We start from the raw sequence: 13858 nt of genomic DNA on the forward strand, positions 1-13858 counted from the left end.
ACCCAAACTTGGAAGGGAAAATTAACACCAAAGGAGAACTACCTTCCCTGAAGAGATTAGGAAGTGATCTGAAGGTTCATGTCACCGAAAGTTCTCTGTAAGAAAGCACTTTTCTTGCCATAAAAGCAGAGGGAAGTATTATAATTAGCTTTGATAGCTAATGCTTTTGGGCCTTAGCTAAGAACCAGTTTATTATACACAGAGAAGTAGTCCTACTGTGACCCAGTTCACTAATGAATACAAATGTTTTAAAAGGATACCTAATAATAACAAATTTGGTTTATGAAAAGAAAGAATATACTGATATCTGAAACATTTTCTTCCTAGTCAAAGCAAAACTTACCATCACATGTAAAAGTAACTGGTTGTTGAAATCCTTCGATTTCAATGGAGACCTTCACACTGGCATTTTCTCCACACATGATTCTTTGCACTGTGACTGGACTTAACAAATAGCCTGGATTTGTGCAGTGATCAGTACATGGGAATTTGGTCTTCAATCTGTTCATAAGAAAGAAGACATTTAATACTTTTTTTTAAAAAACTGCAACTGAGAACCCTGAAAAAAGCTTTACATGCTTTCAGCTACTCAATTTTGTATCTTTGTTCAACTCCAGAGCAGTTCATGAGAATGAATGGCAATGAATGAACTTCTATTACAATTCCAAAATAGCAGCATGTGCCTTTTAAATGAAGGGGAGCTAAGGAAAAAGAGAGATTAACTAGTGCCAGGATATCTTTGGTAACAAAATGTAGGCATCCCAGAGATGCCTGGCATGAATGAGGTTCTCTGCTTTATATTCTTAGGCTGCACAACACAATTACATAAAGTGGTCTGTTTTAAATGAATTATTGACACAAACAATGTAACTAAAAATTGCAAATACCATAGGAATAAAAAGTTTCTACCTTTCCAAAGTATTTTTCTATAAACACTGTGGTAATAAGACAAGGAAAAATAGAAAATGAGTTTTCATAGAACTACAAGGCCTTTATAGTGCTATAAAGGTACCTAAAAAATTAGGGGCCAAGCCAGACATGGTGGCCCATGCCTTTAATCCCAGCACTCAGGAGGCAGAGACAGAGACAGGCAGATCTTTGTGAGTTCCAAGACAGCCAGGGCTACACAGATAAACCCTGTCTTGAAAAACCAAAACCAAAACCAAACAAACAAAACCCAAAAAACAAATCTCACAAGAAAAAAAAAAAAAAAAAAAAAAAAAAAAGGAAGAAAAGTAAAGTTAGGGGTCATGCAAAGGTATTCATAGGAACAACACAGTTAGATGTAAGTACACGAATGTAGTATGTGGCTCATTTCCAGATAGGGCTGTTATGGATTCAAGGATGGAGCTAGTAAGATGGGAAGATGGGCTTGTGTGTAACAGTGCTTACTACCAAGCCTGAAAATCTGAACCAATCACTGGGACTTAGAGGGCAGAAAAAGAGAACCAACCTTCACACACTTGTCATGCCATGTCCATCCACACATAACTCACTCACTTATACACACATAAGCACAACACAATGAACAAATAAAAATAATAAACATTTTTTAAGAAAGGGGAGATTTAATACTGTCAACTTCACAGGTCCCTGTAATTGTCTTTTCCTGGAGGTTGAACATTGTAAGATATTTAGCTACTGCCAAACTTACCCTTTATAACACTTACAATTTTTACATATAAAAATATATGTATTATATGTAATATAATAATTATTTCACACATACTTGGCATTGTACTGTTTGCTAAATTTCATGAAATAAAGTTGGACTTTAATCTCAGCACTCAGGAGGCAGAGGTAGGCAGATCTCTATGTTTGAGGGCAGCCTGGTCTATCAAGAGAGTCAGCATAGCTACATAGTGAGATCCTGTCTCAAAAAAATTAATAAATAGAATTCATAAACTAGATATATCAAACCATATAGTTAGTTAATCTGAGAACTGATTAAGAATGGAGTATTGGCAGTTCAACGTCATCCTCAGTTCTATGGCAAATTCAAAGTGAAATTGGACTCTAAGAGACAGTACCTAATAAATAATTATTAATTCAAAGATGAAGTCAATCATTGAAAACATATGGGATGTCTTAGAATTAAGATACTATGGGGAGAGGGTATGCTCAATATTATTTGCATGTATGAAATTGCTGCAATGAAACTTTTTCTGTAAAACGCTGCCTAATAATAAAAAGATTATTATATGGCATAAATATGAGATCTGAATCACATTCAAAGAAAAGGTAGACAAAGAAAATAGTTTCTCATTTTGTGATAGAGAAACGTAGAAAAAGCAGTAATAACCACAAGCCTGGGCTGGAGCTCGGTGATAGATGCCATGCCTAGTGCTGTAGGTTCAATCTTCATTATTCCAAAACAAGCCTACTACATAAACATTCTTATAAACATTTTTCTCTAGACTATAACTATTAGATCTAGTAAGTTTTATCAAGAAAAAGAAATAAAGAAACAAATATAATAAAAGGCAACCATGAGTCAAACTAAAAGACCTTCACTAGTTCAACTTATATTTCACTGACAAAAACAGTTAACAAAAAAAGCCCAGGCCTAGAACTGGCACTGAATTATTAAAACTGCTACATTATAATTTCAACTATAAGCACATATAATATCTTAATAGTCTGATGCTGATTTCACAGCTGAATCAAAATGATGGCATGAATAATTTTTAGAAGACTTTTTAAAAAGCACAAACTAGGTACCACAGATGTGGCTTGGCATCTGTGTGCATGCTGAGTTTAATCCCCCCAATGGATCAGGCATTGTAGAAAATTATAAATGAAGTCAGTCTGGGTTACAATGCAAGTTTTTGTCTCAAAAGGGGAGTGGAGAGGAGAGCCAAGAACCTTAGTGTTACAGTGATGTCTGGCATACATGAGGTCCAGGGTTCAACTCCCAGCATGGGTGGAAGGGCTGAGACTATTTTAGGCCTCCCTCTTCCTCTCCTTCTTCTTCCCTCCCTCCCCCCCCTCCTCTGTATTTAAGTCCAATGGAGTTGTGGGGAGACTATGGGGTAAAAAAGCAGCAACTTGAGGAACATATGTACTGAGTCTTCATGTTTCCAGGGCAAAAAGAAAAATTCCTGGAATATGGCTTCTGAAACCTCTGTTCTGAAAGTTGCTGCAACCATATTACTGGAAGCCAGAGAATAAGAACTCATTTATTTATTATGAATACATCATTCCTCCTGCATGTATCCCTGCAGGCCAGAAGAGGGCACCAGATTTCATTTCAGATGGTTGTGAGCCACCATGTGAGTGCTGGGAATTGAACTCAGGATCTCTGGAAGAGTAGCCAGTGTTCCTAACCTCTGAGCTATCTCTCCAGCCCCAAGACCTCATTTTCTATATTGTTCATCTGCAGTTACATATTAAATAAGTCACTCTGAATATAATTCATTCATTCATATATATATGTATACACACACACACACATATATATGTGTGTGTATATGTATATAATTATTCAGTTGCAGTTACTTTCCTGTCAACTATGGTTTGAAAATACTTCCAGTAAGCAAAAAGAAAAAAATCTTGACCCAATAAGGGAAGAAAAAAAAATTAAAAAATTATGTGCTCAGGGTGCTAAAATTGATGATAAATTATTACTATCATTTATAAATTACTATTTTTTTTAAATTTAAATTTATCTGATGGGGCTGGAGAGTTGGCTCAGTGATTAAAAGCACTTGCTGCTCTTGCAGAAGATTTAGGTTCCATTCCCAGCACTCATATGGCAGCACACAACTGTCTACAACTCCAATCCTGGGGGGAATCCAATGCCCTCTTCTGGCACCAGGTATACACATGGTATATTTACATACATGCAGACAAATACTCACGCACATAAAATAATAAAATAATTTATGTGGAAAGGGAGCATATAGGTAGAGTCCAGAGGACAACCAAAGGGAGTAGATTTCAGGAATCAAACTTGGGTTATCAGGCTTGTTGGCAAGCCCTTTTACCTACTGAGCCATCTAATGACCCCTATAAGTAATTTTTTCAGACACATGATTTACAAAGCAAAGTTTACATAGGACTCAGTATTCACTTTCAGACATCTGCTGACGAGTTATGGAATGTGCCCATCCTAGCCAAGGAAGGACTGTAAGCTCCACAATTCAAAATGCAAATCATAAAGAGCATAATCTTTCAACTTGCAAAGTCTAAATGTAGTACTTAGTCAAAACAATCTAACAGAAATCATTGTGTGTGTGTGTGTGTGTGTGTGTGTGTGTGTGTGTGTGTGTGTGTGTAGGGAAAAACTATGTAAGAAATCTAACACTGGGCTGGAGAGATGACTCAGTGGTTAAGAGTACTGCCTGCTCTCCCAGAGGTTCTGAGTTCAATTCCTAGCAACCACATGGTGGTTCACAACCATCTGTAATGAGATATGGTGCCCTCTTCTGGCTTGCAGGCATACATGGGTGCAGAATACTGTATACATCATAAATAAATAAACTTAAAAAAGAAAAAAAAAAAGAAAGAAATGTAACATTATTTCCAAAGCATTAAAGTAAATATTACTTCTAAATCATTAACCAAAATAGCATATATATTAAAAAAATGATCTGGGGGGAGGGCTTAAGGGAGTCCCCATGGCCTGCTTAAAAAGGAAGCCTCTTTAATGAAGACAGCTCTGGATTCAGAATAATTTCCTGTTGATGATCACTTTCCCTGTATGAGAAAGCTGATTTTTGTTCTCTGCCTTCAAGTTTGCTGTTCCAGTCTTCTGCATAACTTTTCTCTGACTGGCTAAGGTTAACTTTTCCTCTCTGCTAGCAAAAACATCAGAATATGGAGTCAATGGCTATAATCCCTGTCTTAAGAAGTCCCATTTACAATAGGAAAAAATGAAATTAAATCACATGGAGGATGAGCATGGTAAGAAAAGGAAGGAAAGGGGAAAGACAGAAATGTTGGGGAATATTACTTTCAAGTGTGTGACTTGTGTTTATGCTGCATTTGTTTAACTCTGTGAAACAGTGTTGCTGTGCCTGTCTAAAACACCTGGTGGTCCAGTAAAGAAATGAATGGCCAATATCCAGGCAGGATCAAGGATAGGTGGGGCTAGCAGGCAGAGAGTATAAATAGAAGGAGAAAGGAGGGAGGAAGAGCAAGGAGAGAACAAAGAGAGGTGAACATCGGGCCAGCTACCCAGCCAGTCAGGAAGCAAGAGTGAAAGAAGAATTTACAAAAGAGAGAGATAAAAGCCCAGAGGAAAAGGTAGAGGTAGATGGGTAAGTTTAAGATTAAAAAAAAAAAAAAAAAAAAAAAAGCTGGCTAAAAACAAGACAAGCTAAGGCCAAACGTTCATAAGCCTCTGTGTGTAATTTACTTGGGAGCTGGGTGGCAGGGGCCCTCAAAAAGCCAAAAGAGTAAAAAACACCATACAGCTACACAGAAAGTTTGAAGGGTCTGAAAAGAGAAGTAAATTGTGAATTTAAGCCCTCATGGTAGCAGGTCTGTAATCCTAGGATTTGAGAAGTACAGGCAAAAGGATCCAAGTTCAAGGTCATCTTTGGATATATAATGAATAGCCCAATTTTAAATTAAAAAATAAAAAAGTGAATTCAAGGTGGAAGTACTGATGCATACCTGTTACCCCAGCACTAGGGAAGCTGAGGCAGAAGGATTGCCATAAGTTCAAGGACAGTATAGCCTACATAATACATTACAGCCTAGCAGGGGCTACAGAGTGAGGCCTTCCATGTTTCACCAAACAAAACAGGAACGGCAAGATACTTCAGCAGGCAAGGGTTTGTTGTTCAAACCTGACAACTTGAGTTTGATCCTCAGATCCCATAGCAGAATGTAACACCAGCCCTAACTGATATAATCACGTAATGGAAACAAACATTTAACCAGCAGCAAAAAATGATGTGGCACTGTACTGACAGCAGAGAAAACTTTGTTAGGGTACTTCCTTGTTTCTATCTATAAAGAATATGGTACAAGGGCTGAAAATGTAGCTCTTAGTTGGCAGAGAACCTGCTTTATATGCCTGAAGACTTGGGTTCCATTCCAAGTACTGCATGAAAGTGGTAGCTCATGACTGTAATCCCAACCCTCAGTGAAAGCCGGAACAATTAAAAGATCATCTGGGTAGTGGTGGTGCACATCTTTAATTCCAGAATTCAGGAGGCAGAGGTAGGTGGATCTCAATGAGTTTGAGGTCTGACCGGCCTATCAATGAAGTTCCAAAACAGCCAGAACTATTGCATAGAGAAAGTTTCGAAAATCCAAAGAAAAAGTTCAAGATCATCCTCAGCTACCCAGTACTCTGAAGCCAGCCTGGGCTGGAGATCCATCTCTGAAATAGCAATAATAAACAAAACAAAAACCAACAATACCATCTAGTACTTATAAAATATATTTTTTATTAAATAAGTGGGATAACATTCTGGATGCTAGACAAAGTTTGTGAGAAAACGGGCCTGTATGCCTGTAAACCTAGAACACAGGAGGCCAAGGCAGGAAGACTGAGAGTTTGAGGCTAGCCTGGGCTACAAACTGAACAATGTTTCTAAAAACAAAATATATATATATATTTTTTTTTTTTTTTTTTTGAGAAGATGAAGTTTGTTTAAAAACAAAAGAAGGCACTTTCTAGGTGTGTGGAAACACACATGCAACCCAGATTTCCACTTGTTAGTAAGGGACCAGAGATCCACTCCTGACCCTACTTAGAAGCCCAACAAGTTAAGATCTGGATTCATCTGTGGCTTTTGGTTACTTGCCAATTAACTGTTTGATCCAAAATTTTAGCCACATGAAGAAAACAAAAATTTTAGGATTGGCATGAAGTAACAAGTTTCGGTTTTTGTTTTTTATGGGACAAGGTCTCACTATGTAGCCTTGGCTGGCCTGGAACTCAGATATGCTGCATTTGCCCAGCTTTGATTTGTTTGTTTTTCGAGACATGAAGTATTTTTTTTAAATAACATTTTAATTTAAAAAATCTGTAATTTATAAAGAAAATTCCTTACTTCATAATGGATTGACAAAAAGCTGCCACCTCCTCATTCTGTACTTCAAATTCTTGTAGAAGAGAACTTCCAGTTGGCAAACTACTGGTCCCATTTGGGTCTTTCTGTAATTAAAAAAGTGGTTTTATTTTAAATGTAAAGGTCTCCAAAATGCTACATAGTAGCACCTCATAAATTAGTTTTATGAAGCTATACAAAGTTACAGAGATAAATCATTTAAGTAGCAGAGCTTTTTAAAGTGGCTTTCTGTAACTCAGGCAGTCCTCAAACTTTAAGGGATCCTCCTGTCTTAGCTTCATAAACATGGGGATTACAAGAATGAACTACTACCACTGGCTAAAAACATATACCTTGGTATACACCCGGGATTTCATCATCCAGAAAGCTGAGGCAGGAGGATCTCCAACTCAAAGCCAGCCTGTATATCATCAAGAACCCATCTCAGGAAACAAAGTAACAAAAGAAAAAGGATTTCTATCCTGGTAAAGTATCAACTAAGCCCAATTTTAACTCACTGTTTTAACTGATAAAAACTAAGAACATGGTGTACTGATCAGCTACAATAGTGAAGACCTTTCCCTCCTTACTGCAGTAAGCTATCAGCTGGCTAAGATGAAAGGACTGCCATCTGTTTTAAGGAAGGAGATAAAGCTCATCTGGGACTGAATGTGATAAACCAGGACATACATATATCCAACTCAAGCCTCAAGTTACAAGAGAAGAACTGGCATTTTAGGTAGAGAATGAGTTTTTAGGAGAATTTATTGTTTTCATATGTTAGTAAAACATAAGTTTAATTTGTTCAGGATTTGTTTGCAGTATTTAAGGAGATTAATTTACCATCAAATAACAAACAAATAGTTCTCTTAGCAGTGTTTTGACATGCAACATAGAAATATTTGAATTGACAAGAATTTCAAATTGAAATCTCCTTTAAAATTAGGAATAGTTTCAATCCAAAATTAAGTAAATAGAGAGCCAAAGCTTTAGCTCAATGGCAGAGAGATAGAACAGACCTGGGTTCACTATCCTACATCCCAATAAACAAATGAATAATAAAAAATAAACGGAACAGAAAGATGCCTCGGCAAGTAAAGGTACACTGAAATCTGAGTTCAATCCCACATGATGGAAAGAGATAAATGATTCTTGAAAACTGCTGACTTTTGTGCTTGTGCACATATACTCTAAATAAATGTAAAAACAAATAAGCAGCATATATAAACCACAAAAGTAGTAGATTTCAATGATCCTGGTGCCTACAAAAATGCTTAAATTAAATTTTAAGGGCAATAATTACTTTATGAGTTTCCTTTGTTTAAATGGTGCCAGAGACCTTTTTGCTAGAATGTGATATGTGTATTGTGTGTGTGTGTGTGTGGGTGGGGCATTTACAAAATCACAAGTAAAAATAGCACAGCTCATGGGAAAAACAGTTAATATAAACTATTCAACATGCAAAAAAAAAAAAAAAAAAAACAAAAACCAAAACACACTAAGATAAAAATAAATCTCTATAATAAAAATTACTAATCCAGCTCTAGGCATGGTGGCTCTCAACTGGCAGGAGAATCTGGAATTCCAGGCCAGCCTGTGTTTTGCATAGGGACACCCTGTCTCAAATGGCAAAAATACACCAAAACAAATCTAACAGTTAAATTACTCATCCACATTTACCCCTCGCATTATGGTCTTCAATCCTCTGAAGTCCATCTTTATTTCTGTTTTATGATGGAAGTTCTTCAGGGTTTTTACTCCCTTGAAGACTGCTGAATAATGAATACATAATAGAGGATGTAGACCTCTCAATTAACCAGCAGACAAAAGTTCTTCTAAGGGCTAATGTCCTCACAGCTGCTAGGACTCAGTTTCACCAGTTCAATAATGTGGACTTGGAACTACTCCTGAAACCATGTTTTCACTAAAAGGGGAGTCTTCTGCAGGATATTCAGTATTTTCCATAAAACCTGTTATATTGTTAAAGGTTTCTATTAAGTTGTAAGAAAAGTTTTTCAGGACTGCTATAAAATAACATGCTAGGGAATACCATAGAGAAGGAAAAAAAAAAATGCTAGGAAAACTGAACTAGCATAACTTCATTCTGTACTGACACCAATCTGCAATTATCAATAACATATTTGTGTTATAGAAATAAAAATTATAACAGACTTCAGATCTCTTAAAGAACAAGATCTGACCTCTGCTCTAGATGGTTCAATGTGTAAAATGCTGTCTCCCCCAAACCTGATGATCCAAATTTGGATCCTCAGCAGCCAGGTAAAAGGATTAGCATTCATTTCTGTGATCACTGCACCCCTATGGGAAAATGGGAAGTGAAGACTAAGAATCCCTCAGAAATTCCCCACTTACCCTGGTGTACTCGGCAGTTCAACCCTGTCTCACACAGTGGAAGATAAGAACTGACACACAAAGCTGTTTGCTGACCTCTACATGTGTACCATGGTCCAGGTGGCTCACACACAAAATTACATTAAACCTAAATTTAAAATGCAAATCTCCTGTTCTTAAACTTTAAGTCAGCCACTGTCTACTCCAACCTCACTTGTCTAACCTTTCCACTGACTTCTATGCTCCAGTTAGCTTGAATCATATCCTGTTCACACAAAACACAATGGGGCTTACCCTGGCTCTGAATTTTCTCTTTGCCTAAAACATCTTCCTCTTCATCATCTACCCTCATAGCATAAAAAAACAAAACAAAATAAAACCCTGGCAGGTTTTTAAGACACAGTGAATAGCACTTCTACATAAAATAAGTAACCCTTGCCCCCTCTCTTGATACACTTATACACATGGGTATATGAGCACACTCATGTTGACACTAGAGGTTGTCATTCTCAATCATCTTCAATCTTTCTCTACCTTTTTTTTTTCCCTTGAGACAGAATCTCTCACTGAACCAGAAGTCCACTGTTTTGTTTAACACTGTTAATTTGTGTTACACAAACAAGCATTGTGTTACACAAACAAGCATCGTAACAGACAAGACTTCAGTTCTCTGAAGAATTGAGATTTGACTGACCCTTGGTCCAGATGCCAACCCCATGTTTAGGTTCTCAGCACCCATGTAAGAGCAGTACTGCTTTTTCTGTAATCTCCCCCGATCCACACTGAGGTTACATGTTAGCTTTTTACATGGGTGATAGGAATTTGGACTCAGATCTTCCTGTTTGCAGACCAAGAACTTTCTACTGAACTATCTTTCCAGCTCCACTCCACCACCTCTAACTGTTTAGTCTGAACAAACCCTGAACCATATCCTGTCTGAGTCTTGGTGTGAAAACCTGGAGAACAAGCAACAACCTGAATTTTGTATTTTTACATAACTTAACATTCAGCTGGAAAGGCACTCAATCATCAATCAGTTCAATTCGTTGAATATTTTGTTTCCTCTAAAAACACACCACAAAACATTTAGACTTAAAAAAAAAAAAGTGCTTCCTTCAATAATCTAAAGAGTAGCAGCAACTTTCCTTAATATTCAATTATCTAAAATAAGCTTTCTAAATTATTGTATTTTTTAAAAAATAATTTGCAACAAATACTGTAGGTTCTTTACCAGACTCTTCTGTACAAAATTCACACACATTTATTTGTTTATTAAGTAGCTTCAATAGATGGATACTATTATAACTTGTTTTTACAGATGGGGATATAGAAACTCACACTCAAGTCTCCCTGAAAACAGGGGAAGCCCTCCCTCTTAGCACTTGGGAGATAGAAGCAGAAGGATCAGATGTTCATGTCCAGCCTCAGCTGTACAGTAGGTCTGACAATAGCCTGAGATTAGAAAACTGTCTCACAAACACAAATACAAGCAAATACCACCCACCTGTAAAACACACACACACACACACACACACACACACACACACACAAAAAAAAAAAAAAGAAGAAAGAAAACCCCAAAACAAAAAACAAACCAGAGAAGGCTAGAAAACAACACTGTGGCCTTTGTGGTGACAATGACATGAAATCTGCTCTGTTGAATTGATTTCCAGTCTCCTTAGTGACATGCTTAGATTTTTTTAGTTAAAGTGTGTATTTTCCATGATACCTTCTGTTAATGAGGCCCTTCTGTTAGCTAAGTCACTGAATTTCAATTGACTTTGCAGAAACAATTTCAAGATTATAATACAATTAAGAAAGTTTCATGTCCACAATGGGTTAGAAAACAAAACAAAAAAGCTACCTAGGTTACCTCAGATGTTAACATCACCTTTGTTTCTATTTCACAGGGTCTCACTATGTAGCTCAGGATGGCCACATTCTTATAATCCTTCTCTTTCACAAGTGTTGAGATTGTAAGTATGTGCCACCATATGTGGCCATTTGAGTCCTTCCCCTTCACCGGAACAACACAATTTTAAATTTATCCCTTTGAGCCATGTCCCACTATATCCCTAAGCAGCACACCAACAACCAAAAGCATCAATTAGCCTCTGTTTCCATTAATCTTGAAGATTTTTCTTTTGTGGCACTCAGCTTTCTGTTTGGTACTGTTGGTTCTCAATCTTAATCCCCCTTCTGGATCAAGTTCTTTTAGAGATCTTGTCTGAAAATAATCCTTATAACACATGGCATATTATAAATCTCTCTCTCTCTCTCTCTCTCTTTTTTTTTTTTTTTTTTTTTTTTTTTGGTTTTTCGAGACAGGGTTTCAGGGTTTCTCTGTGTAGCTTTGGAGACTGTCCTGGAACTAGCTCTTGCAGATCTAGGCTGGTCTCGAACTCATAGAGATCTTCCTGCCTCCCAAGTGCTGGGATTAAAGGCGTGTGCCACCAAAGCCCGGTATACTTAATATGCATGGGTATTTTGCTCACATATATGTCTGTGTACCATGTGCATGCCTGGCATCCATAGAGGGTGAGAAAGGGTATCATATCTTCTGGAACTGGAGTTATAGATGGTTGTGAACCTTCAGACTTGAATCCAGGTCCTCTAGCCAATACACAGAATAAAAAATGTCTGTAGGGGAAGATACTGAGTTTCCAAGTAAACATATGTTTGGAATTCCAAGTATTTAGATCACCACCCAAATGTTCTCTTCTAGATATGCCATGTCCTAGAAATTCCAGAGATAAAAACAGACTTAGGTGTCATCCTACTTATGGAATTCTCTACAGGATGTCTCTTTCTCCTGATTACTGCTGGTACCCAATACATCATTTTAAGAGCAACACCTCAACCAAAGGGACCTTGGGGTTAACTAAGCTCTGACAACGGAAGACAGTCTTTGTGAAGTTAAGAGACACACCAGGAATTATATCTGATAAGTTGAGAGATGAGATCTATTCCTGCCATCATAGAACAAGAAAAACTCAGCTGGAAGCTTCACCCCTATCTACTGTCTAATGTTCAAAGTCTTGGAAGGTAATACACTACTGTAGGAGAAAACTAATCATCAATTTCTCCCAGCTATAAAACTTGTGACCAAACTGTTAGTAGACATTAGTATGTCTACTAATGCAATAGTGGTATGAATGTTGAGGGAGTAACCAGACACTTAAAAAAAAAAATGGATTTAAGGCCTCCTCCATGAGATGGAACCCATACCATAAATAAGGCATAGGGCCCAAGACTACATAGGTCATGGACCTTACAAACAAACAAACAAAAAAAAAAAAAAAAAAACTATCATTACTATTCTGCTAAATAAATATAGCAATAAAACAACACCTAATGACATTTTGCTCATAGATCAGTGAATTGACTAACCTTCCATGGGGAAGCTTCCTTCAGCAGATGGTAATTAACATAGAGACCTGCTGCTGGACAATGAGCAGAGTAGGAGACTTAGGAGCACTTGGCCCTAAATGGGATGTATTTAGCACAAAAATTTACTAGTATATCCTCTGATTAAGAAAAGTTGTCTTACCAGGCGGTAGTGATGTACATCATTAATCTAGCATTTGGGAGGCAGCTGAATCTCTGTGGATTCAAGGCCAGCCTGTTTTACAAAATGAGTTCTAGGACAGCCAGGGTTACATAGTGAAATTATGTCTCAAAAAACAAAACAAACGAATAAAATATTGTATTAAGACTACTGTATGGAGGCCAGGCAGTGGTGGTGCATGCTTTTAATCTCAGAACTCAGGAGCCAGAGGCAGGCAAATCTCTGTGAGTTCAAGGCCAGCCTAGTCTACAAAGTGAGTTCTAGAACACAGGCTCCAAAGTTACACAGAGAAACCCTGTCTCCAAAAAAAAAAAAAAAAAAAAAAAAAAGACCCCAAAAGACAACAACAACAACAATACTGTTTCTATCCAGCTTTTCTTAAATTATATCACCTATCTTTTGCCTCTGGGCTTTTATCATTCTCTGTTCTATATACCATTCTTTACTTATTACTCTGTGGCTTGTTGTATAGCTGGGTGGCTAGTCCCTGGAGTCCTCCTCCTCTCACTCCTCGATCTCTCTTCCTATTTACATGGCAGTCCTGTCTATGCCTCTCCTGCCTAGCTATTGGTGGTTCAGCTCTTAATTAGACCAATCAGGTGTTTTAGACAGGCAAAGTAACACAGCTTCAGAGTTAACAAATGCAACATAAAAGAATGAAACACATCTTTGTATCACTAAATAAATGTTCCATAGCATTAAAAAAAATAACGTCTTAATCTAATATTTCACAACAAACTAGGTCCTCTGAAAAGCAATAAATGCTCTTAACCATGGACTCATCTCTCTAGCTCCAAATATTTTGGATGCATGTTATCATACCCTACTTGTAAAACCAATTTTATGAAAGTAATCTCCCAACTAAAATCTCTGAAATTTGTTCAAAAAATAGTTATTGATCATCAGTCTCATTTAAGCTTAAAGTACCAAA

General features: G+C 37.2%; 1 protein-coding gene across 2 annotated transcripts in view; it reads right to left on the reverse strand.

Moving 5' to 3' along the window:
• Positions 1 to 13858, reverse strand: part of Pik3c2a (phosphatidylinositol-4-phosphate 3-kinase catalytic subunit type 2 alpha) — a 91031-nt gene that overhangs the window by 52758 nt on the left and 24415 nt on the right. For both annotated transcript variants that reach the window (XM_051192762.1, XM_051192763.1), the window contains exons 3-4: positions 7011 to 7114; positions 344 to 501 (exon numbers count right to left, since the gene is read on the reverse strand). In XM_051192762.1, coding sequence (XP_051048719.1) covers positions 344 to 501; positions 7011 to 7114 — 262 coding nt within the window. The remainder of the gene's footprint in view (positions 1 to 343; positions 502 to 7010; positions 7115 to 13858) is intronic.

This window comes from Phodopus roborovskii, unplaced genomic scaffold (genome assembly GCF_943737965.1).
Source record: "Phodopus roborovskii unplaced genomic scaffold, PHOROB, whole genome shotgun sequence".
Classification (NCBI taxonomy): domain Eukaryota; kingdom Metazoa; phylum Chordata; class Mammalia; order Rodentia; family Cricetidae; genus Phodopus; species Phodopus roborovskii.